A 23253-nucleotide genomic window follows, 5' to 3' on the forward strand; every position below is an offset into this window, starting at 1 on the left:
AGAGCTGTCAGGAAGCGTTCCGTATCCACAGTTTCTAAACCTGACCTGTGCGTTAGAATACCGTGTCTTTCTGAATGAGACTTACGTTGTCAGCCTCTCCTGGACCCAAGCAGGACCACACAGTGCGTGCGCTCCTCTCAGAACAATGCGGCTCATTTACTAACGGGCACAGTGTGGTTGGAACTTTGGAAAGAATGCTTCCATTTCACAGGCATTTATATTCTCTCATTTTCTTGTTCTATTAAAAATGTCCAAACAAGTTTGGTGTGTGGGAAGGAAGGACACATTAGCACTGAGGAACGAAGATTCAGTACACGAAGCCAGACAGCCTTGTCCAACACACTCCTTCTCCTGTGTTGTAGAAGATGCGGATGTGGAGTGACACAGGGAAGAATGAGGAGTCCCAGGCTTTTCTCCTGGATGGATAGTGGTGGCGGGGGGCGGTGGGTTTGAAGAACCTCTGTCCTTCCATCTGGAAACGGGCCCGGGCTGAGCAGAGTGGGAGTACAGAGCCACCCTGGCCTCCAGCAACTCGGATGTCACGGCTGCTGTTGTGATCAGTCACCCTCTGTCCCCACTCCATGCGTGGCCTGGTGACTGGCAGGCCCAGCTCGAAAGCCACCTCAAAAACCTGGATGAAGGCAGTCTTCTTGGTGTCGAAGAAGTCCGTGGGAACCCAGTCAGACGCACAGCAGCAAGCTCTTCTAGTAAGTCTTAGAGAAGAGCAAGCTTCAGGGCACAGAGTAGTAATAAAATCCACGGTCAGTCGCACCTGCCAATGTGTCCCCTTCGGCACGTCACTTACTTGTGCCTCCTTAGTTAAAATATTTAGACTCTGAAATCTAATTGATACTTAGTAAGTGTTAGCTATCATCACGTCCACTTAAGTGAACTGGCGCGGGCATTGCGATGTCAGCAGTGTTGCTGGTCTCCCGGAGGCGGCCAGGGAGCCAGGCGGCCAGGGAGCCGGGCGGCCAGGGAGCCAGGCGGCCAGGGAGCCAGGCGGCCAGGGAGCCGGGGAGCCAGGCGGCCGGGGAGCCAGGCGGCCGGGGAGCCAGGGAGCCAGGCGGCCAGGGAGCCAGGACCAGGGAGCCAGGTGACCAGGGAGCCAGGTGACCGGGGGGCCAGGTGGCCGGGGGGCCAGGGGGCCGGGGGGCCAGGGGGCCGGGCGGCCAGGGAGCCGGGGGGCCAGGGAGCCGGGCGGCCAGGGAGCCTGGCGTCCAGGGAACCAGATGACCGGGGAGCCAGGTGGCTAGGGGGCCAGGGGACCGGGAGCCAGGCGGCCAGGGAGCCAGGCGGGTGTGCTCGGGACTTACTTAACCCTTAGCCTTCAGGCCTTGGAGGCCCACTCTGGATATGATGTCATGTCCTTGCACGAGTGACCAGGTCTTGGGTCTGTGGTGTCTGATGAGAATCTCTCCCTGAGAGAGGAGAGGACCTCTGTGTGGACTCCGTTTCTGTGGACAGGCCACGCCCGGCATCCTTCAGCACTCCTCAGGGCACAGCCTGTCCTAGCCGAGTGGCCTGCGTACTTTAGCACAGAGGTCCGAAAACCTTCTAAATCTAAGTACTGTGCTTGTAAAACTTACCTCAACCTAAAAAGGCAGTCCCCAGTGAAAGTTTAAGTTAGTTTATATGTAGTGAGTGCGTATTATCTGCAGCATTCGGAGGGCTCTCCTGTACTCTCATTTACTCTTTGCGACATCCCAATGGGTAGTTCCTAATTTTATCTTATTTTTTATATGAGGAAACCGAGGCTCAAAGGATTTAATAAGAAGTCACACACGGGTGACCACACTGGTATTTGAAGCTGGGAATGTTGCTTTGGTCCCAGCAGCCCCTGTGGGCAGGAGTCGGTGTGGGATGAACAGACAGAGCAGTCCTGTCCCCCAGTGACGGGCCCTCGGGGCAGCTCTGAAGCACAGCACTGCTCAGACTGCGTTCATGGAGGCGCCCCCGTGTACTCGAGCTTGCGCTGACCGTCTAGGGGAGGAGAGCAGCGAAAGATCAGCAGCCCTGGTGGGCACTGCACTCCTGGACTGAAATGAGGAATGGAACCAGCATCCAAAAGGGAATGAGTAACTAAGGAAGGAGGGGAATGCTTCCTGGGAAGGTGACTTCTAAGCAAGGTTTTGTAGAATAAATAGGAGTTCACCAAGGATACCATATAGGCACAAAAGGCAGAAGAATTAGCATGCAAAGGAAGAGATATGAAACAGCAGGGACTTTACGGTGGGTTGATGCAAGTCCTTTAGATCAGTGGTCCCCAACCTTTTTTGGGCCATGTCCTGGTTTAATGTCAGAAAATATTTTCACGGACCAACCTTTAGGGTGGGATGGATAAATGTATCATGTGACCAAGACAAGCATCAAGAGTGAGTCTTAGATGGATGTAACAGAGGGAATCTGGTCATTTTTTAAAAATAAAACATAGTTCAGACTTAAATATAAATAAAACAGAAATAATGTAAGTTATTTATTTTTTTCTCTGTGGACCAGTACCAAATGGCCCACGGACCAGTACCGGTCCGAGGGTTGGGGACCACTGCTCTAGATGGTGGATGATAGGGCACAGGAAGAAGTACCAGGCATGTTAAGATCAGAGGGGCAGAGAGAGCTGGAAGATAAAGGTCCTGTTTGCCATGCCAGGGAGGCTGACTTGATCCTGAGCTTGTAAGCAATTTAATATCAGAGATTTAGAACAAGGTCAAATCCCCAAACCTTGATGCAATTAGTCATACTGTTTTTTTCTGTGGTTTTATTACTACAGGTATTGAAAGGAAAGATTACAAAAGTCAGTAAGTAAGCTTCACGTCTAATGTGTGTTGCCATTGCACTAAAAATGGTATTTTTTTATTAATTTTGATGGGGTGGCATTAATAAATCAGGGTACATATGTTCAGAGAAAACATCTCCAGGTTCTTTTGACATTTAATTATGTTGCATTTCCATCACCCAACTCAAATTATCTTCCGTCACCTTCTATCTAGTTTTCTTTGTGCCCCTCCCCTCCCCTCACTCCTTCCCTCTCCCCCCCCATAACCACCACACTCTTGTCCATGTCTCTGAGTCTCATTTTTATGTCCCACCTATGTATGGAATCATGTAGTTCTTAGTTTTTTCTGATTTACTTATTTCACTCAGTATAATGTTATTAAGGTCCATCCATGTTGTTGTAACATTTCTTATGGCTGAGTAGTATTCCATAGTGTATATGTACCACATCTTCTTTATCTAGTCATCCATTGAAGGGCTTTTTGGTTGTTTCCATGTCTTGGCCACTGTGAACAATGCTACAGTGAACATAGGGCTGCATGGAAAGCCACATGCAAAAGAATGAAACTCAACTACAGTTTGTCCCCTTGTACTAAAATTAATTCAAAAGGGATCAAAGACCTAAATATGAGACCTGAAACAATAAAGTACATAGAAGAAAACATAGGTACTAAACCCATGGACCTTGGTTATAAAGAACACTTCATGAATTTGACTCCTAAGCTAAGGGAAGTGAAGGCAAAGATAAATGAATGGGACTACATCAGACTAAGAAGTTTTTGCGCAGCAAGAGAAACTGACAACAAAACAAACAGCCAACTAAATGGGAGATATTTTCAAACAACAGCACAGATAAGGGCCTAATATCCAACATACAAAGAACTCATAAAACTCAACAACAAACAAACAATCCAGTAAAAAAATGGGAAGAGGACATGAACAGACACTTCTCTCAGGAAGAAATACAAATGGCCAACAGATACAGGTATTGATCGACTTACGACCTATGCAACTTATGACCATTCGACTTTACAACCACAATCGCTAGCCACAACTGCTCTGCGTCTGGCAGGGCAAGCGTTGCCCAGCTGGGCGAACGACAGTGCGGACCAGCTTCCGGCAGCACTACCATCTCCGTGTACACCATTTCAACTGTTATCTCAGACTTGGTACAGCAATTTGTGTTTTGTGTCTTGGATATTTTTCATCAAACCCCTCCCAAGATGTCTACCAAGAGGAAATTGTCTTTGTCTGTGCCTCAGCCTGCCAAGAAGGAAAGAAAGGCTATTGATCTCGACATGAAAATGAAGGTAATTAAGCAGTATGAAAGAGGAAAGAAAGTGAATGTGATCACACATGATATGAAGTTATCACACTCGACTGTGTCGACAATTTTGAAAGATAAAGAATTCATGAAGCTGTGAAAGGTTCTGCACCCATGTGATCAAAAGTTATAACAAAGAAACAAAATGGTGTAGAGATGATACAAATGGCATTTAATGAACAAAGAAAATTATGATATATAACAATAATGAAAGAAAATTATGATAAAATATGACTTAAAGATTTTTATAACATCATTTCACAGTACTGTACATATAGCCTACTCAACTTATGACCAAATCATGTTACGACTGGTCTGTCGGAACCAATCGTGGTCGTAAGTCGAGCAGTTAGCTATATATGAAAAGATGCTCATCTTCATTAGCTATTAGAGAAATGCAAATCAAAACTACAATGAGATACCACCTCATGCCTGTTAGATTAACTATTATCAACAAAATGTTGTTTTTTAATTTCCACTCGTTTCTCCATTCTTTTCATCACTAATTCTCTTTCACAAATGTTATTCTCAGATGCCAGGATAAGTACTTTTGAGAGTTTTTTAAATGTTTTTTTAAGTGGCCTTTGATTACATAGGAGCGTCATAGTACCATTTCCAGTAGTAGCTTTATAGCAGGAATGGAGGCTAAGACTGATTATGTCATTGTTCCCTTAATTTATTCTCGGAACCTAACACGCTTGCCAGCATATTGAAAAAACACTAATGATCATAGTGACATCTGAGTGTCTCTCTTGCTCATGGTTTCCGGCCCCATTGCTCTTGCATTGTCTATAGCAGAGTAGAAATCAATGGTTTAAATGTGGCATGACTGTTGGCTCGGCACTGGGCACCCCGGACTTTTGCCGTGTCTCTCCAGCTTGCAGGTGCAGCCCACAGCCAGCAGACCTCACCGGAGGATTCATTGGTACTCATTGGAGCCCCTGGCCAGGGTCTCTCATGTTAACATCTGGATGAAGAGAGGCAGCGTATGCTGCTGTGCTGAGGTTGAGTTTTGCAAGGAGTGCCGAACACCATCTGTCAGAGGAGGTGGTGGGAGTGTGCAGATACTGCTGTGAATTCCATGAATGCTTAATTGCTAGAGTTTTTTTTTTAATTTAAAAGTCTTTGTATTTTGTTTGTTTGGTTGTTGTTTGTTCTATTTTTTTTTTTTTTTAGAATAGTCCTTATCAGTGGCAGAAGATCCTTCTGTAGTATATTTTCGGGGCTGCTGTATTGCGACAGTGCCCAGGTCAGGTATGTATACGCATGCTTGCTTTGTAGTTCTCTGGGTGAAAAGTTGTGCTACCACGTGTATAATCTGCAGCCCTTTCCATTTCAAATGGAAGTTTGGTATTTTTAAATTTGACACTGCAAATTTGCTGTTTGTAAATTTGAAAGAAAAAAAAGTTCTACCTTCTTTTCAACCAGAAAGCTTCCTTGTTATTTTGTGTGGTGTGTGTGTGTGTGTGTGTGTGTGCGCGCGCGCGCGCGCACGCGTGTACACATGTATGTCCTCACCATATTGCCTGCTATTTCTAAGTGTGCGTTTTGGCATCTCTTCCAATACTGTAAAGCAAGAACCATACAGGGCCCACCCCATTCCACAGGCCTTGTCAACTTTTGGAGAAAGGTAGGTCAGGAAAGGAGTTACAGAAACCATTTGGCAATCCAGTCCCTTCCATCTTGGCGTGGGGGCTGGAAAGTGACCGGCAAGCGGGAGCAGATATCAAAGTAGAGTGGTACCAGGAACTGGCTTAGGTGATTTGCAACAGGCCAGAGGAATGATCACCTCTCTAGATCAACAAGCCCCCTTCTTCTGCTCTGAAAAAAGTAGGTAAGTGAGAATCTGACCTTGCAGATCCTCCCGTCCTCATTGCCGTCCCTGAATTCTGTGCTCGTTTCCTCCTCTGAGTCTTGCTGCCTCACCCTCAGCTGTGCCCTGCATCTGGGGTTTGTTGTCAGGGAGCTGCTGCTATTTAGGGCAGGACGCTGAGAGCAACGTGGGTAGTTGGCGCTGGCCTCTGTTAACTAGTGCTAGGCTTGCCCTCTGGTTGCTGTGACAGCTGCACACTATGCACACATGACCATTGCCACGTGGGAGGGCAGTATGGCCCCTGGTGCTGTTTCACCATTTACAGTAGTCCCCCCTCATCCACGGGGAGATACATTTTAAGATTCATTGGATGTTGCCTGACCGGTGGTGGCACAGTAGATAGAGTGTTGACCTGGGATGCTGAGGACCCAGGTTTGAAACCCCAAGGTTGCTGGCTTGAGCGTGGGATCATAGACATGATCCCATGGTCGCTGGCTTGAGCCCAAAAGTTGTTGGCTTGAAACCCAAAGTCACTGGCTTTAGCCAAGGTCACTGGCTCAGCTTGAACTCCCCAGTCAAGGCACAAATAAAAAGCAATCAGTGAACAACTAAAGTGACACAGTTATGAGTTGATGCTTCTCATCTCTCTCCCTTCCTGTGTGTGTGTCTCTCTCACTTTCACACACAAAAAATACCCCAATGGATGCCTGAAATTGCAGGTAGTACTGAACCCTATATATACTATATTTTTTCCTATACATACATACCTATGATAACATTTAATTTATAAATTACACACAGTAAGAGAATAACAATGATAACTAAATATAGAACAATTATAACAATATACTGTAATAAAAGTTATGTAAATAAGGTATTGTTAAGTACAAGGAAGGTACTTAAAAAGAAGCACATGGCAATGGTCATGTGTGCATAGTGTGTGGCTGTGAAACTGGGACAATTGGTCTGATCACCAAGACAGCGACTAAGTAACTAACAGGCAGATGCATCTACAGCGTGAGTACGCTGGACAAAGGGCTGATTCACGTCCAGGGTGGGTCGGAGCTGGACAGTATGAGATTTCATCATGCTGCTGAGAATGGCACACAATTTAAAACTTACGAATTACTTTTTTCTGGAATTTTACATTCAGTATTTTTGGACCACAGTTGACCATGAGTAAAACTGCTGAAAGCAAAACCATGGATAAGGGAGGACTGCTGTATTTCAAGAAGGGTCACCTGTAGGATTATTAGCAACTTCATCTTTTCTGCTGGTTGTCCCCAGATGAAGAAGAAAATGAGTGAGAGGGATCATAGGACATAACCTTTTACATCTTGGACATGAACAAACTCACACTCGCCACTCTTTCAGCTTTTATAGATGAGGAAACCAAGTTGCAGGAAAGTTAATTTTCCATAACAAAACACATGGTTGAGTCCTCTATAATACCTCCCCGAGGAAAGAACATGCCCATTTCAGCAGCACATGCTACTTAAGTCCTCACGTAAGAAACTATGGGCACAATTCAGAATATTATACTTAAGCAGTAGGAGCAAAAAGTGTTCTGCTTTTTAAATTTTTTAATAAACAGATCCTATTTATAATTATGATTTTTAAATTAATTATTGGGAAACAGCTATGCTCAAATGTTAAAAATATGTATAATAGTAAATTTACACACACACACACATATGTTTTAAGTGAGAGGAGATGAGAGAGACAGACTCCCCCATAATTATTGGGGAACAGCTATGCTCAAATGTTAAAAATATGTATAATAGTAAATTTACACACACACACATATGTTTTAAGTGAGAGGAGATGAGAGAGATAGACAGACTCCCCCATGTGCCCTGACTGGGATCCACCTGACAACCCCCGTCTGGGGCTGATGCTTGAATCAGCCGAGTCCCTGACTGTGAGAGGGGAAGAGAGAGGGAGGGGGAGAGGGAGAGAAGCAGATGGTCACTTCTCGTGTGCTCTGACCAGGGATTGAACCCGGGATGTCCAAACACCAGGCCAATGCTCTATCCACTGAGCCAACTGGCCTGAGCCTACACACATAGTTCTTAAACTGCTTTAGTTCATGTACATATTAACTAATATGTTTTCACTGTGGGAAATTCCTTTATTTTTAGGCCAAAGCTCGCTCTGTGACCAGGACGTAAGTCAAAGGATTTCAGGGGTGGAAAGGACTTTCGAGATGATGGGGTATGTCATCTCTAAAGTGCTGTGAGGCACCCCAGCTTCACCACTCAAGCCCCTAGGCATGGGGGGGTCAGTGGGGTGAAGTTCCCCCACTCCCCCAGCAGAGCCAGCAACACCTGCACCCAGGGCTCGGGCCACCCCGGCCTGCTGACCTTGTGGTTTCTAGCTCCTGTGTTTCCGTCGTACTTGTGCACGTGGACTGGGCCACATGTGCCAGATTATTCCAGACGAGCACAAACCGCCCTGCTGACGGGTCGATGTGCAGTTCCAGCTTCATCACAAGAAACTTTTAAAAACAGGAAACTCAAAAGTTCATCCACTGTATTTGAGCCTCCTTTACTTGGAAAGCATCTCTCAGGATGGCCTTATCTCTTTCCGGTTGTTTTCTGGCTTCTCGTGCTGCCCTGAAGTGTCCCAGGTCCTGCTCTCGTATCTTGGCTTGCCCTCACTCCCTCCCCGACCCCAAAGCTTTGTTCTTGGTTTTAAACTGAACTGAGCTTATTTTGGCTCCTGTTGTCCGCTAAGCAGAGAAGACAGGCCCATCTTAGGAGAGGTTTCACCATTCGTTCAGTTTTTCATTCGTGCCTTTGGTCATTCAGCCGGGTCTTCTGCCCATGGTGAGCACTCGCCCGGATGGATGCTGGGAGGGTGCAGGGATGAGTAAGAACTGCTTTCCAGCAGTGTGTCATTCAGCAAAGGAGCCAGTCATGCGAACAGCCTGGTCAGGACATGGGGAGGGCAGGCAGGGAGCACTGCACAGTGCTTTCACTGCCCCCAGATCTTCATCCATGTCCACATTTACAGCAAATCTGTGCTCTTCAGTAAAGCCAAGCATTTGCTATGTAAAGTCTCGTTATCCTTATTCAACCCCTAAGTGTGTAGTCATCCCTGCCTGGCTCCTATGTACAAATTCAGGTGCTGCCGTTGCACATCAGAATTCATTCATTCCTGCTGTAAAACCTGTTGAACCTACAATGTGCCAGCATTTTTCTAGGCAATGGGGATAAAATGGTGAACAAGAAAATGTCTCTTTTCTCATGGAGGTTACCTTCTAATGGTAGGAGACAGAAACAAGTTAGCGAACAAAATAACCATTGAGCCAAAGAGCAAATAATTCAATGAGGCTGATGCAGTGTGCAGGTGGAGCACTGAGGAAGGAAATCAGTGACTTCAGTGGAGGGATCCAGGGGCACTCCCAGCAAGGGTGGCTCTTCAGCTTGATGTAGACGTGGAGAAGGCTTTCCTAGCCTCATCGTTGACTTCTGAGGGTGAGCGGGCTCCTGGCAAACTTCAGGGAAGGGTCTCTCTAACGTCTGATGAGCCAAGAGAATTCAGCAAAGCCCCAACCCAGCTGGAATCCCATTGCTAACCAACCCTGCCATGTCCCGGCCTCAGAAGGGAGGGGATGGAAGACCAGGTCCTGGTCCTGAATGTCACAGTCACAGGCCCATCTGGATCTCGGTAATCTCATTTGTCCAATGGAGAGGTTTGACTAACTCCAAAGATCCTGTGAGCTCAAACAGCTTATCTCTGTGTTCTTATCCCTGTCAGCTTTGCTAATGTGGGAGCGATTAAGTATGGGTGACTAGGAGTTTATGAATGGGACATGCTGTTCACCTTCCTCATCCACCAAAAATCTAGAGCCCCGATCTGAATAATTATTCTTCGTCCAATTTTTTTTAATTTGAGATTTTAAAAAATCTGCAGATCTGGTGACTTTTTCCAGTTTTATTTGGTACATGTTCCCTGGTATGGGCTACAAGGGTAGGGGCTTAATCAACCAGGGATTGAGAACAATGAAACGTTTGGGGTCATTTTGCATGCCACCAGATTTATACTAAGCAGCTCACAAAGTGATCTTTAGAGTTCCTGCTTGAAGCCCACTACCCTGATTACTTAACTGTCCCAGTCTTCCAGCTGTTATTCCCTGCCTTGACTTATAGATAGAGGTATTTGAGAATAGAGTGTATTTCCTTAAGATTAGTTGATCATGTGTGAAGATGACACATACAGGCAATAGTGTAAGCTGAAACACAGATTGTTACAGAATGTTGGGCACTGTCCTAAGTACTTTATACACACTTGTTCCTTTAATGTTCACAACCATCTCAGAAAGTAGGTTCTCCCCTGATTGTTGTGCAGCTGTGAGGCTGGGGCAGAGGGGGGCAGGCAACAGTGGCAGCAGTGGGAGGCAGGCTGGCTGCAGGCTCTGCAAGGTGCGCTGTTGTCTGCTTTGGGGCCAGCTGGTTGCACAGAGACAGTCCCTGGAGCACGGGTGCTCACCTGACTGCAGAGTGTGTCTCCCCCACCACCACCCAGCTCGGCTGGGCTTGCTGGCTCAAGACCAACAAGAAACAGGTGGCACTGACTGGAGGGTGTGTGTCTGGGTGATGACAGAGCTTCATGCATGACCACGGGAGGAGGTCACCTCCTGGGGACCCAGTGGCCAAGATGCTGGGTGGCGGCCTTCTGATAGCTTTTGAGGCTGCCGGTTTATACTGAAGCCTGGGCACCTCCCAGGGCACACCCCGGGCATCTTGGGTGGATTGTTGGGTAAAAACTAATCTGTGTAACTCCTGCATCTGGGGGTTTGTGGGTTATAAATAGGAAGGCATGAATTACAGAATTATAAAAATGGGGAGGTGGTCACACTGTCTAGGCATCGACATGGCAGAGACAACCCGACTGTGCGTGGGCTTCCCTGGTTCATGACCTTGAAATGCTCTGGCTCTTGAGTCCCAGGACCTTCCCGGCCACCCCTGGTCGCCCCCCAGCACGCAGGGAAGTGGGTGGGGACTGGGGAGGGTCTTCCTTCCGTTTTCACACCATGCACGGAAGATGCTTTCAGAGAAAGTGTGCAAAACAGTTACATTAGAGGATTATTATTCACAGCACCAAACATATCTTCATTTCACAAAAGGATTGGTGACTGGGCTATGTGAAGTAAGAAACTTTCTTTCTTTCTTAATAAATGGCTGATTTACAGATTGCTTTTCTCATGACGTTGTCTGTGTGATAAAATGAGGTGTTTCTGATAACCGTCCCTTTTCCCTGTTCTTTCACCTTAGGAATTCATTCTCGCCTGTTGCATGATGGGCATGGAGCGGGGAGTGCAGGGTGGGGCACACTCAGAAAACAGGGTCATTGCTGTGGTCACGCCTGGCCTTTGCAATCTCCCTCCAAGCCCCTCAGAGCCCTCTGTCTTTCAGCAGTTTGCTTACCTGCCCTCACTCGGCTCAGGTTCTTCGAGCATCTCCCAGACTGAGCAGCGTGTGGTCAAAATGCAACTAACGTACAGCCCCATTTTGATCAACACACGGTTTTCCTTTCATCTCTATTGTTTTGCTTAAAGCGAGGGATATCTTTGGGTTGAATCTAGTATAGAGTTTGCAGAGGGTGCTTTCCCCAGGGTCAGTACTGGGTGGGGGTTAGTGGGGAGCTTTATGCTGTCACTGGAGCCCCTCTTATTGTCTGGGGTGACCCCTGCCTTGGTCTTCCTTAACACATACCCCCCACACACACACACACATTCTGGTCCTTGCTGCCCACGCTTTCCTAGCCTAACCTGGTCATTTCTAATCAGGTGCATATATGTCAGGAAGATGTCAGCATTCCCTGGCTCACTTAGATTGAAGGCTGGCTGCAGACTGTGCGCACTCCTTTCAAATAACACAACATTGAGCGCGGAGTCCCACTAATCATTGGCAGGATGGACTGCATTTCACAACAGCAGGCCCACGGGCTGAGCTCAGTGAGCAGAAACCACTTCCGAGGATGGAAGCCCTTCCTGGACATCAGGGCATTGCCATTTCTTCTAATTCATTAAAAGATACCTGACATGGAAGATTTGCCAGGTAACGCCAATTCAGACAAGGTCATTGATGGCGAGCACTCTTCAGCTGCAAGAATAGACTTAGAACTAGAAGAAATTTGGAGATTGTCTAGTCCTGTGGTTTTTCAGACTGTTTTTTTTTTTAATTAAAGTAACCATTCTTTCAACACAAGTTTTCATAGAACACCAGTAAGTAAAACAGCTAAGCAGAGAGCTATTCCAGAAAAGGGTGAGTGGGCCAAGAAGCCCACTCATCTCTCCTCGGGGAGACCACAGTCTGTATCCACACCTGCTGTTGGTGCCAGTGGGCATCGGAGGCCAGGGAGCAGTAGGGCTCATGGGAGAGAGCTGACAGGCAGAAGCCTTGTTCCTGGCATGTTAACCTTGCTGGTCCCAAACTTACTCATCTGTGAAATTGACTATAATGTCATCCTCAGGGGATTTTGAGAGTATTAAGTGGAACACTACGTGTGAAAGCTCTAAGCACCCTGCCAGGCCTATAGTAGGCCCTCATTAAATGCATTAAATGTCAGCTTTGGCTTCGTTTGTGTTCAATCGCAAGAGCTATTTCATTGCTCTTTCTAGATCTTCCCCAACAAAGCAAGTCTCAGATGGGTTCATGATGACTTAGCCAGCTGTGCATTTCTACAAACACAAGGGATTCATCCATTGGTGGGATTCAAGTAATTTTTAACAATCAGTTCTCTGCCCTAATGACCATTTAAAGTATAAAAAACAATATACTGAAAGGTAGTTTTATTATTTCATGCATTTAATACATAAATGAGACCAATAAAAGAGGTATACAAAACTAGATTGTTTTAAGTAAAAGTTTTAAAATATTAATACCCGACAAAAAACAATAAAACTGTTATTAAGATATGTCCATATTGCTTCTTGGTTGGCATCCTCACATGCAATTTTTTTCACCTATGGATGGATTTTTTTCACCTATGGGCGCTTAGAATATGCTGTTGCACAGATGAATGTTAAAAAGGGGTAAGGAATGTAAATTTGTGATTTCCACATTGGGTGACTGCCCAGGTGCCCACCTTAGAGAGAACCCTGATGACAAGTGCCACTTTAATGGCTGGTTCACCAAGCTCAAAAAATTAGGTATTAGTTCTGCCAAACCAGTGAGAACAGGCTGAATCCCACCACTGGATTCATCTTCAGATCTGCATTTAACTGTTCTCTAAATTGTTTTCCTCAGAGGTACATGTCAATTAAAGACACCTGGAAAGTATATAAAAATAAAAGGAAGATAAAATTTACTGAGCCCTGGCTGGGTGGCTCAGTTGGTTAGAGCATCATCCAGATCCAGACATGCCAAGGTTGCTGGTTCGATCCCCAGTCAGGGCACTTACAGGAGTCAGTCAACCAATGATGGCATGAATGAGTGGAGCAACTGACTGATGTTTCCCTCTCTCTTTAAAAATTTTTTAAAGCCCTGGCCGGGTGGCTCAGTGGTAGAGCATTGGCCTGGCGTGCAGGAGTCCCGGGTTTGATTCCCGGCCAGGGCACACAGGAGAAGCACCCATCTGCTTCTCCACCCCTCCCCCTCTCCTTCCTCTCTGTCTCTCTCTTCCCCTCCTGCAGCCAAGGCTCCATTGGAGCAAAGTTGGCCCGGGCACTGAGGATGGCTCTATGGCCTCTGCCTCAGGCGCTAGAATGGCTCTGGTTGCAACAGAGCAACGCCCCAGAGGGGCAGAGCATCGCCCCCTGGTGGGCATGCCGGGTGGATCCCGGTCAGGCGCATGTAGGAGTCTGTCTGACTGCCTCCCCGTTTCCAACTTCAGAAAAATACAAAAAATTAAATAAATAAATACATTTTTAAAAATTAAGTGACTGAGTCTCACCGAAACAAAGCCATCATTAACATTTTGGTGTATTTCCCTTTGGCCTTTTTTGTCCGTAGTGCATGTGTGGAATATGAAGAGATAATTGTTTTGTTTTGATATTTCTTGCTGGTGTGAAGAAGCTTTGCCAAATCCCACCTTTTAAACAAGCTATTAGAAGCCAGTTACAAAGAAGAGGAGCAGATGTCGCTCGTCTTTTTCACTGTAACTGTAACATCAGACCTTCCCATAGCTGTAAACTCTCTTCTCAGATCAAGCTGATGAATTATACCATTTTCTGGGAAGAGTCCCAGCCTTCAACCAGCTCCTCTTCTCTTCACCGACAGTTGCCAAGACCCATCTGGGTCTTTCTGCCTTCTATCCACATGAGTCACTGCCTTCTCTTTTCTAGCGTGGATTTGTGGTTTGGCTTGGTGACGCTCCGCTTACAAAGTGAGTTGCGAGCGTTTCCCAACCTTCCCTCAGCAGACAGGCCCCATACCTAGTCTGCACCTCTAGCAAGACCACACCCCGTCTTCTCCCACCCCCGCCCGTCGCCTGGGCTGCGCCAGGACCAGCAGTGAAAACCTGGGAGCTGCAAAGGAATCTGAGTTCAGAAAGAAAGAGAGGGAAGAAATCATGAAAAACATGAACAACTAAGGAGAAGGGATCTTAGAGTCCTGAAGAGAACAGGTTTGGAGAGGAAAGTGGAAGTAATGCCAACCTGACCTCCTCCCCAGACCAAGGAATCCTGAGGGAGATTCAGCTTTCTTCTCCTCCTCCCTCTACCACCCTCTGACCGTGGCTCCTACGACCAGACCTCTCACCAGGACTTCTGGGCTAGTTCAGTTACATTCTAGGCTAGAAGGGCATTATGTGGGGGCTAATCTCCATTTAAAAGGTCGTGTCAGTGGGAACACACATCCCTAGTCCCAGATGGCCAACTCAAAAGCTTTTGGAGCACAACCCACTGGTGAGTGAAAGACTGTAGGCATTGTGTTGAGGGGCAGTCGCAGTCCTGTCCCTGTGCATATGGGGACTGGCATGAGTGTGATTTCCTGAAACATTTGGGCATTAGTAGGTATTTCTGTATATACAGGGTAGGGCAAAAGTAGGTTCACAGTCATTCATGTGGAAAGTAATACAATAATTAATATATAATAATATAAGAATAAACTGTGTTGTGCAAACTCACAACTGTGAGCCTAGTTTTGCCATAGAGATCCAATTGGAAGAAAGTAGGAGTGAATCCAGTTAACTTGTGGTTGGGGATTGCATAAAATATCCAAGCTAGTGTTTCCAGCAAAGTAGCTTCTGTGTTGTGTGTGGGAGGTACAGACCCATTGAGATAACGGTTCCTGGTTGATTGATAGTCACTAGGTTAGCTTACTACAGATATATCAGAGAACATGTGATGAAGAAAATGGCTTCCCAGTGGAGCCCAAGGTGTCTCTGGGGACGTGTTTTAAAATAGCAGTTTTCATGTGGTGTTTATGTCCTCAGCTTTGGGCGTTGGGGCATTTCAGATGAGGTCATCTTCTTGGGTCCATTTCCTGAGTGTTGATCATTTTGTGACAAAGAATACAGCTGCTTTTATTCTTAGAGGGGACCTCCAAGCCAAAGTGCTCCCTGCCTGGCCCCGGGTCCATCCATCCTCCCTCCCACCCACTTTTACCCAAAACACCTTTTTGTTGTGGAAAATTACACATTCACAAATTGTGTTTCTTTCCTCACACCAAGCTGATTCCCACACAGAGACAGATTCTAGAATGATCTCATGGATGAATCATGCCCGTTATCCGGCTATTTATAGGAGCTGCCTTTAGACAAAGATTTTGGTGTAAGCCACATTATTAAGGCCCCTTCATTGTCTTCCAATTCCTCTCAGGGAATGGCATATCGATGAAGTGCTAAGTGTGAGATGGGAAGGACTTATAAGACTAAAAGCTGCTCCGATTTCACTTTTTCCTGTCAGCCCTGGGCCATGTTCCATTGATTCTGAACCGTGGGGGATAAGGGTCTGCTCTGACACAAGTAAGCAGACCCAATCCAAGATGGCAGCGTTATCTGAGGAGGCGACAGATAGAACTTCTGAAACTGTTAATACTTGTTGTGGAGTTCCAGTGGATGTGTAACAGCTTAATTTAACTCACAAGTGGCATTTCCTTTCAAATCCAGCTTTCAAGCTTTGCTTTCTGTGTAGCAAATCTCTCTCTTTTTTTTTTAAAGGATCTGGAAATCTGGTTAATATTTAATTAGCTTTTAAATTATTTACACATCAAAGTGTTCAACCTATTGTTGTCCTTTAAAGAGCAAGTGCCCAGTGGAGCTCCCGGCTGGCATTCCAAGGTGTTTAGTTGAGAGCACCATTAGAGAATTGATCACAAATGGAGTCAGACCACCCCCATCTTAGACGTGGAAAGCCCTGGGAATTCATTAATTGGTCACATACTTTCATCGAATTTCCAGGTGTTAATTATTTAAATCTTACTGGTTCCTTAACCGTAAGCTCCCCGAGGAAAGGGCTGTAGCTTGAACTTCTTGTTATCTAACAGGAAATCTTATTTGATCAATTCCATGCATTATAGCTCTGAGCTTTCAGAAAAGGAAACGAAAGATCATTTTGCCTATTACTCAAGATGAAATCAGGAGTTGGCCCTTGTGTGGTTACTAGCAACTTAGGTAACCCCCTTTGGGCAGGACATCTAGATTGGCCATCTGCTCTGAGCAGATGACTCTATAACTATGAAATCACGTACGTTCACTAGTGTGGCTGTGGGAGCCAGAACTAAGACAGAGACCCGGGGGTTCCAACCATGAGGTTACAGGCTCTCAAGGAGGTCCTCAGGAAGTGCACTGCGGTGCCATCCTGTGAGGGATGGGTTTACACCCCCCAGAAGGACCAACCTGTGTTTCCGCTTCTTGCTTAAAGGTAGAACTGCTGCCTGGCTGTCTCCCCAAATGCGTTTTCCTCTTCCATTTTAATCCTCTCCTCCAATCTTCTGTGACACCCTCCCCTGGCCCTCCTCGAACTGTCTCCCATGCCTCCCACCCCAGTCAGCCAACGTTTGTAAAAGAAAAGAAATCTTTGTGCTGCGTGTTCAAAGTGTGTTTGTTGCTATGGGCCTCTGCAAAAGGTAAGCTGAAATAACATGAGAAATGAGCTCTGGTAGCAGAGTAAGTGCGAGCTGCCTGTCACCTGGGTCTGTGGAGGAGAAGGAGTCAGACCAGGGGGCCTGTCAGCGCATCTTCCTGCATGAAATCCTTTTCTATAACCTGACGAACGGTGGTCATCTCTGAGTTCAAGCTACAGCATTTAAACCTTCACCCACACAATTTTGGACAGTATCCACATACGGTATTTGAACTTGCCTCCATTCCATTTTTAGAAGGAGGTGGAACAAAAATAAATTAATATTTGAGCTCAACTTGTATCTGGAAAAAAGTAATCTCTTAGGCTTTTCAAAGAAATTGAGAAGCCCAACTTCAGTTTGCTTTCCATCACTTTCAGCTGCAGACCCCCTGGTACCCTGCTCTCTTGCTGGTACGGGAGGGTTAACCCCAGCATCTCTCTTGCCGGTGCGGGAGGGTTAACCCCAGCATCTCTCTTGCCGGTGCGGGAGGGATAACCCCAGCATCTCTCTTGCCGGTGCGGGAGGGTTAACCCCAGCATCTCTCTTGCCGGTGCGGGAGGGTTAACCCCAGCATCTCTCTTGCTGGTACGGGAGGGTTAACCCCAGCATCTCTCTTGCCTGGTGTGGGAGGGTTAACCCCAGCATCTCTCTTGCTGGTGCGGGAGGGTTAACCCCAGCATCTCTCTTGCTGGTGCGGGAGGGTTAACCCCAGCAGCTGAACCAGAGTTATTCCTACTTTCATTTGCCATCTCAATGAGTTTAATGCTCTTAGAAAGAAAACATCAAGATTTTATCACTACACTGAACTTCTGCTTCATTCTTTTTCACTGGACTTTTTTTCCTTCTTTTCCAAGTGAGAGGAGGGGAGATAGACAGACTCCATCCAGCATGTGCCCCAACCAGGATCCACCCAGCAACCCCCGTCTGGGGCCGATGCTCTGCCCATCTGGGTCTGTGCTCACAATTGAGCTATTTTTAGCATATTGGGTGGAGACTCTACAGAGCCATCCTCACCTTAGCACCTGGGGCCGATGCCCTTGAACCAACTGAGTCATGGTTGCGGGAGAATAAGAAAAAGAGAGGGGGGGAGGGAGGGGTGGAGAAGCAGATGGTTGCTTCTCCTGTGTGCCCTGACCGGGAATCAAATCCAGGACATCCTCATGCCAGGCCGATGCTCAAACACTGAGCCAAGGGCCTTCAGTGGATGTTTAACACTCTCTGTTTAGGTGGACCAGTGTCACCACTTAGAGTTCCTTGTTGCAGGCCATTTCCCACCCTCTCAGCTCCCAAACAATGGGACATCAAGGGACACGGGTCTCTTGCTTGCTTTATACTCACGTCAGGCCTGAGCAGTTATCTTATCTGTAAACTGGGGCACGATATGAAATCACCGTTCATATAGGACAAAACCTGAAAATGACAGCAATTTCATATGGTTCGTGTTAATACAAAGTTTCAGTGACATGACAGCACTTAGCTAAGGGCAACCCCAGAGAAGTTCGTCAGCCTCTCTGTGAAAGATATATTTGGCAGATCCCAAGAGTCTTGAGATATACAAATTCAAGAGCTGTTAAAAGATTCCAACAATTTCAAATGAGATGTGTTTCATTTTCTGTGGACGCGTGACTGCGCGTGGATGTGTGTACACGTATGTGTGCTCTTAATTCAAACCCATCAAAGTGGCAGCCACGAAGTGACAACTTCTCCCTGAATCCGAGGCAGGAAAATGGGATAGTGTGCTCTCATGAACTAGTCCATTTTCTAGAGCAGTTGTGACATTTATTACCATGTCAGCGAAATGTTTGAAGTGCAAATGGAGCAGATATGAGTGCATCAGCTTCGGTGTGCAAGAAATGGCTCATTTCTAATTTTAAAAAGAAAAAACTACTTCATATGAACTATTAGTCCCCCTTCCACAAGGCTGGAAGGAAATTCAAACTTAATTACACTGGGCATCCCTCCCACCACCACCCCCAGAGTCTCCTGGAATGCCTTGGATTGGGGGGCACACACTGGTCACTCTCCATTGGTGTGCTCTGGCACTGCCCAAACACCCATCACCCCTGTCCTCATGGCCCCTCAGGGCTGCTGTGTCTCCTGTAGGATGTGAATTGTTATCATGGCTGGGAGTCCTGTCCCCAAGGTGGCAGGACATAGGTCCCCTTTGATAGTAGACTCCACCGTCATCATTTCCATCCCCATTAAAGGTAATTTCACTGCTAGCTTTATACACAGTGTCTGCCTCTCTGCTACCCCCTGGAACTCCTAACATAGTTTCCTGGGTGAGCTGCGGTCTGGCATGAACATATGTCCTGACACAATGGCTAGGCCACTTTTGGGAAGAAAACTGGAAGACGAAATCCAAGTCACTGAGTATATCATCTATGGCTATCTTATAAATTAATGGTAGCTAGGGTGCTGATGAGTCCAATACAATAGCCACTCTCCATAGGTGGCCATTTAAATTTAAATTCACTAAAATAAATTCACTTCCTCAGTCAACTAGGCACACTTCAAGTGCTCAATTGCCACCTGTGGCTAGTGGCTACCGAATGGGACCACTCAGAGAACTTCTTCATCGTGGCAGGAAGTTCTGTGAGCCCTGAACAATATATATTTTTCTAGTATCAGGTAAGGATGGACCCACTACTCTCCCTGCTTATTTTCTGACTCGGTTTCATTATTTAGAAAGCAGAATGATGTTCGTGAAGAGCCTGTGGGAAATGGCAGCTGCAGTAAATGGACCAGCCCAGTCATTGCCAGGAAATAGGTTCCGTGGTTATGAAGCTTCACTCATTTGAAGTGCAGTCCAAGGCTTCTCTTCCGTGTGGTCCCAAGTGTCCCTCAGGCACTTGGCCAATCACCGGGTCTAAACATTCCTTAAATAAGGTTTAGGGCTTATTTCATGGGAAAGAGTCTTGTATTTGATGCAAACACCAAAAGAAGACTTTTTACGGCTCCATTTGCCCTGGAGGAAGTATCAGAAGGGGAGTGTGGGTGAGCGCAGTTGGGTTCTGTGAACTGGGGTGTGTACACTTCACAGCCAAGGGTCAGCTGGCAAAGGCAGGGCTGCCTCCGAACGCAGTGAGCCTGGGAGGCAGATGGAGGGGGCACGATGGACAAACCCCCACTCCCCACGTCACCTTTGTGAACCCCTGAGACAGCAGTGACAAGACTCCCTCAGCTCCACGAACACTTCTTTTTTTTTTTTTTTTTTAGAGAGGAGAGGGAGAGACAGAGAGAGAAGAGACAGAGAGAGAGAAGTGGGGGAGGAGCTGGAAGCATCAACTCCCATATGTGCCTTGACCAGGCAAGCCCAGGGTTTTGAACCGGCGACTTCAGCATTTCCAGGTTGACGCTTTATCCACTGCCCCACCACAGGTCAGGCCTCCACGAACATTTCTTTATGCATCTGACGTGTCCCGCGCTGTGTAGTCAGGATATCAGCTGGCCTTCGTCCTGCCTGCAGCCAGGTCTCCGTCCAGAAGCACTCTTTGTATAACAATGTCTGCGTATGTGTAACTGACATACTTTATTATATTGGTTTTAAGTGTAAGGAGTACTCTTAATAGGGAGGCCCCTATTTTTAATACTCCTTTTACTTTTAATACTCCGCCATATTTCTTTTGGTCTTCTCACCCCATAAATGCGTTCTTTGCTTTTATATTATTAACTTCAGCCTTAAATAACATTCGCTGTCTGGTGAAATGGAAACAAGGAGACAGTTGTTTGGGACTGGAGAATTTGAGGCTCATGCTTGCTGGGTATGGCTTCAGGGAAGCAGGAAGTCCTCAGAAGCGTGCTGTAGGTTTTTAAATGAAACCCAAGCGCTGCTATTTATATCAGCCCCGCTCCTGGTCTTTCCCCGGCCTGACTTGTGATGGCGCAGTGGATAGAGCATCGACCTGGAACGCTAAGGTTGCCAGTTCAAAACCCTGGGCTTGCCTGGTCAAGGCACATATGGGAGTTGATGCTCCTCCCCCCTTATCTCTCTCTCTCTCTCTCTCTCTCTCTCTCTCTTTCTATCTATCTATCTATCTATCTTTCTTCTCTCTCTAAAAAATAATAAATAAATACTTCAAAAACAAAACAGAAGAAGACAACCCCTGAGCATGGTGCCTCTCCAGGCCACTCAGCAAGAACACTGCCGCCCTGAGGCAGCTTTGACTAACAGGTGCTGTGTCACAGAGACAGAAGCTGGAAGACAGTCCTTCCCAGATGTGGCTGCAATTCAGAGTCACCTGGGGAGCATTTAAACCCCAGTTGCCGAGTTGTGCCCCTTACCCCCTTACTGAGTCAGAATGGCGGGGATGGGAGCCAGACAGCAGTAGTTTGTCAAAAATCCTGAGGTGATTCCAACACGCAGCCAAGTTTGAGAACTACGTAAGGAGAGGGGGATTGTCCTTGAACATGTGAGCAGTTTCGTCTGAGCATCGCTCAGCCAGTCTGTCTTGCATCTCCAGGGCAACCTGAAGATGTACTGGAGGTATTGGGTGCAAAACCAGTTTCTACAGGCCACTGTCTGGGTGACCTTGGCAAGCCATTGACCTATTCTGGGCCTCGTTTCTATCACCTGTAAAATAGGATAATAATAGCAATGCCTGTCTGATGGGGGCATCTTAAAGAATGAGAGATGATGTCTGAAAGCCCTTGTAAATTGTGAAGTGCTCATTGTTAATATTGGAGATTAGTTTTTTTTATAGAAAGATACTCGTTTTCTAGATGGCCCGGCAAGGTAGCTGGGGTGACTATTATGGCCTTAATTCTTTCTTTACCAGCAATGAACCTGAGAACTGTTTAGGACGAGAATTTCTTTTTCCTGTCTAATACAGTGGGGGGTCCAGGAGAGGTGGTGTCCCCAGATTTAAAGAGAAATCAGCAGCTAGATCCCGAGGGAGCCACTGCCCCGCTGTGCCCGGGGAGTGCCCCCGGGTCCCTGTTCGGTGGCCATCAGTGGCGTGGCCTTGCTGAACTGGACGGGAGGTCAATAGTCCACCAGCTTCTGACCCTGACTCTCACCTTCAGGCTTTCGGTTCAGTTGGATGTCATTTATGTCAGGGTGGGTGCAGCTGCCCAGAGTGCCCCTGACAAGCCCTGAAGGAGGGCCAGAGGAGACCCCGTCAGCCAAGGGCCTGCCTTGTCACTTTCGTGAGTGTGACTGTGGTGTCTTGCTTAGTGTGCGTCAGTCATCATGTCTGTTTTGGGTGTAAACAGCAGCACTCTGGCTTGTCCTCCCCAGGGATTTGAAGTTGGATGGAGGGAGACAATCAGCAGGTGCCGGGAGCTTGAAAGAGGTCGTTGGCCTCGAAGGTGTGGAGCTGGGAGCTGACGGGAAGGTAAGTCTGCCTGGCGTCCGGTCAGCGAGTTTGTGCTGACACCACGAGGGGCAGAAGCAGAAGCAGCATGACGGACCACGAACCCTACTTGTGGTGCGGAGCCAGATGTGGGGCACATTTATGGCTTATGATACGGCCTCCCTGCCCCCCCCCCCCCAGCGTGCAGATGGAAGTCCATCGAGACAGTGATTGAATAGCAGCACATCTGCTTCTCTGCCCACACTGCACACAGCAGAATGGGGGCACTGACCAGTATCTCAGGCATACGCACGCATCCATGTGCAGGTTCCGGGATGGAGAGATGATGAGCAGTTTGAACGTGCATAAACTGATGGGTCATCAAGCAGCATCCCACCACTATAAAGCACTTCTGACTTCCCGTGGTCCTGAGAAGCTAAGAGCCCCTCAGCCTCGGACAGTGGCCACCGAGCAGCAGAGCTACCACCTTCCTCTTTCACCCACAGTTCACTCAGCTGCGGGGCTGAAGTCTGAGCAGTGAAGGCTGAAATCTGAACTTGACCTCTTGTGCTGGACCCAGGCTAGTGTTTCTTTGGGGAAGCCATCCCAGCATAGTTTGCCTGCAGGTGAAGCTGCTGGGAGGCAGATGACCTCCCTGCCCCCCCCCCACCGGGACAGCTGGCCACCACTTTGTCCAAACGACATGAGCCCTGAGCTCACAGTGCATGAGCCATGATTCCCCAGACAGGTTGAGTGTTCACACAGGAATGAGGGAGGATAAAACAGAGAGTGTGGTGAATGACATCTGCCAAAGGAATACAAAGGAACTGCCAGAGGTCACAGTCCTTTATCAGAGACTCCTGGGGCCTGATATGTTCTGGAATTCTGTACTTGCTGGTTTATGAAAAGTAATAACAGCTTGTGCCTCACCTATCACCCAACATTCCAACAGTGTCTAAGACAGGGGTCCCCAAACTTTTTACACAGGGGGCCAGTTCACTGTCCCTCAGACCGTTGGAGGGCCGGACTGTA

The 23253-nt window shown here is 47.1% G+C and overlaps 1 protein-coding gene across 1 annotated transcript in view; it reads left to right on the top strand.

The window, feature by feature from the left end:
* LOC136383380 (CDK5 and ABL1 enzyme substrate 1-like) overlaps positions 1-23253 on the top strand; it is a 101283-nt gene that overhangs the window by 55647 nt on the left and 22383 nt on the right. Inside the window, exons 4-5 of the mRNA XM_066353224.1 lie at positions 5276-5353; positions 22167-22263. Coding sequence (XP_066209321.1) covers positions 5276-5353; positions 22167-22263 — 175 coding nt within the window. The remainder of the gene's footprint in view (positions 1-5275; positions 5354-22166; positions 22264-23253) is intronic.

This window comes from Saccopteryx leptura, chromosome 11, assembly GCF_036850995.1.
Source record: "Saccopteryx leptura isolate mSacLep1 chromosome 11, mSacLep1_pri_phased_curated, whole genome shotgun sequence".
Lineage (NCBI taxonomy): Eukaryota > Metazoa > Chordata > Mammalia > Chiroptera > Emballonuridae > Saccopteryx > Saccopteryx leptura.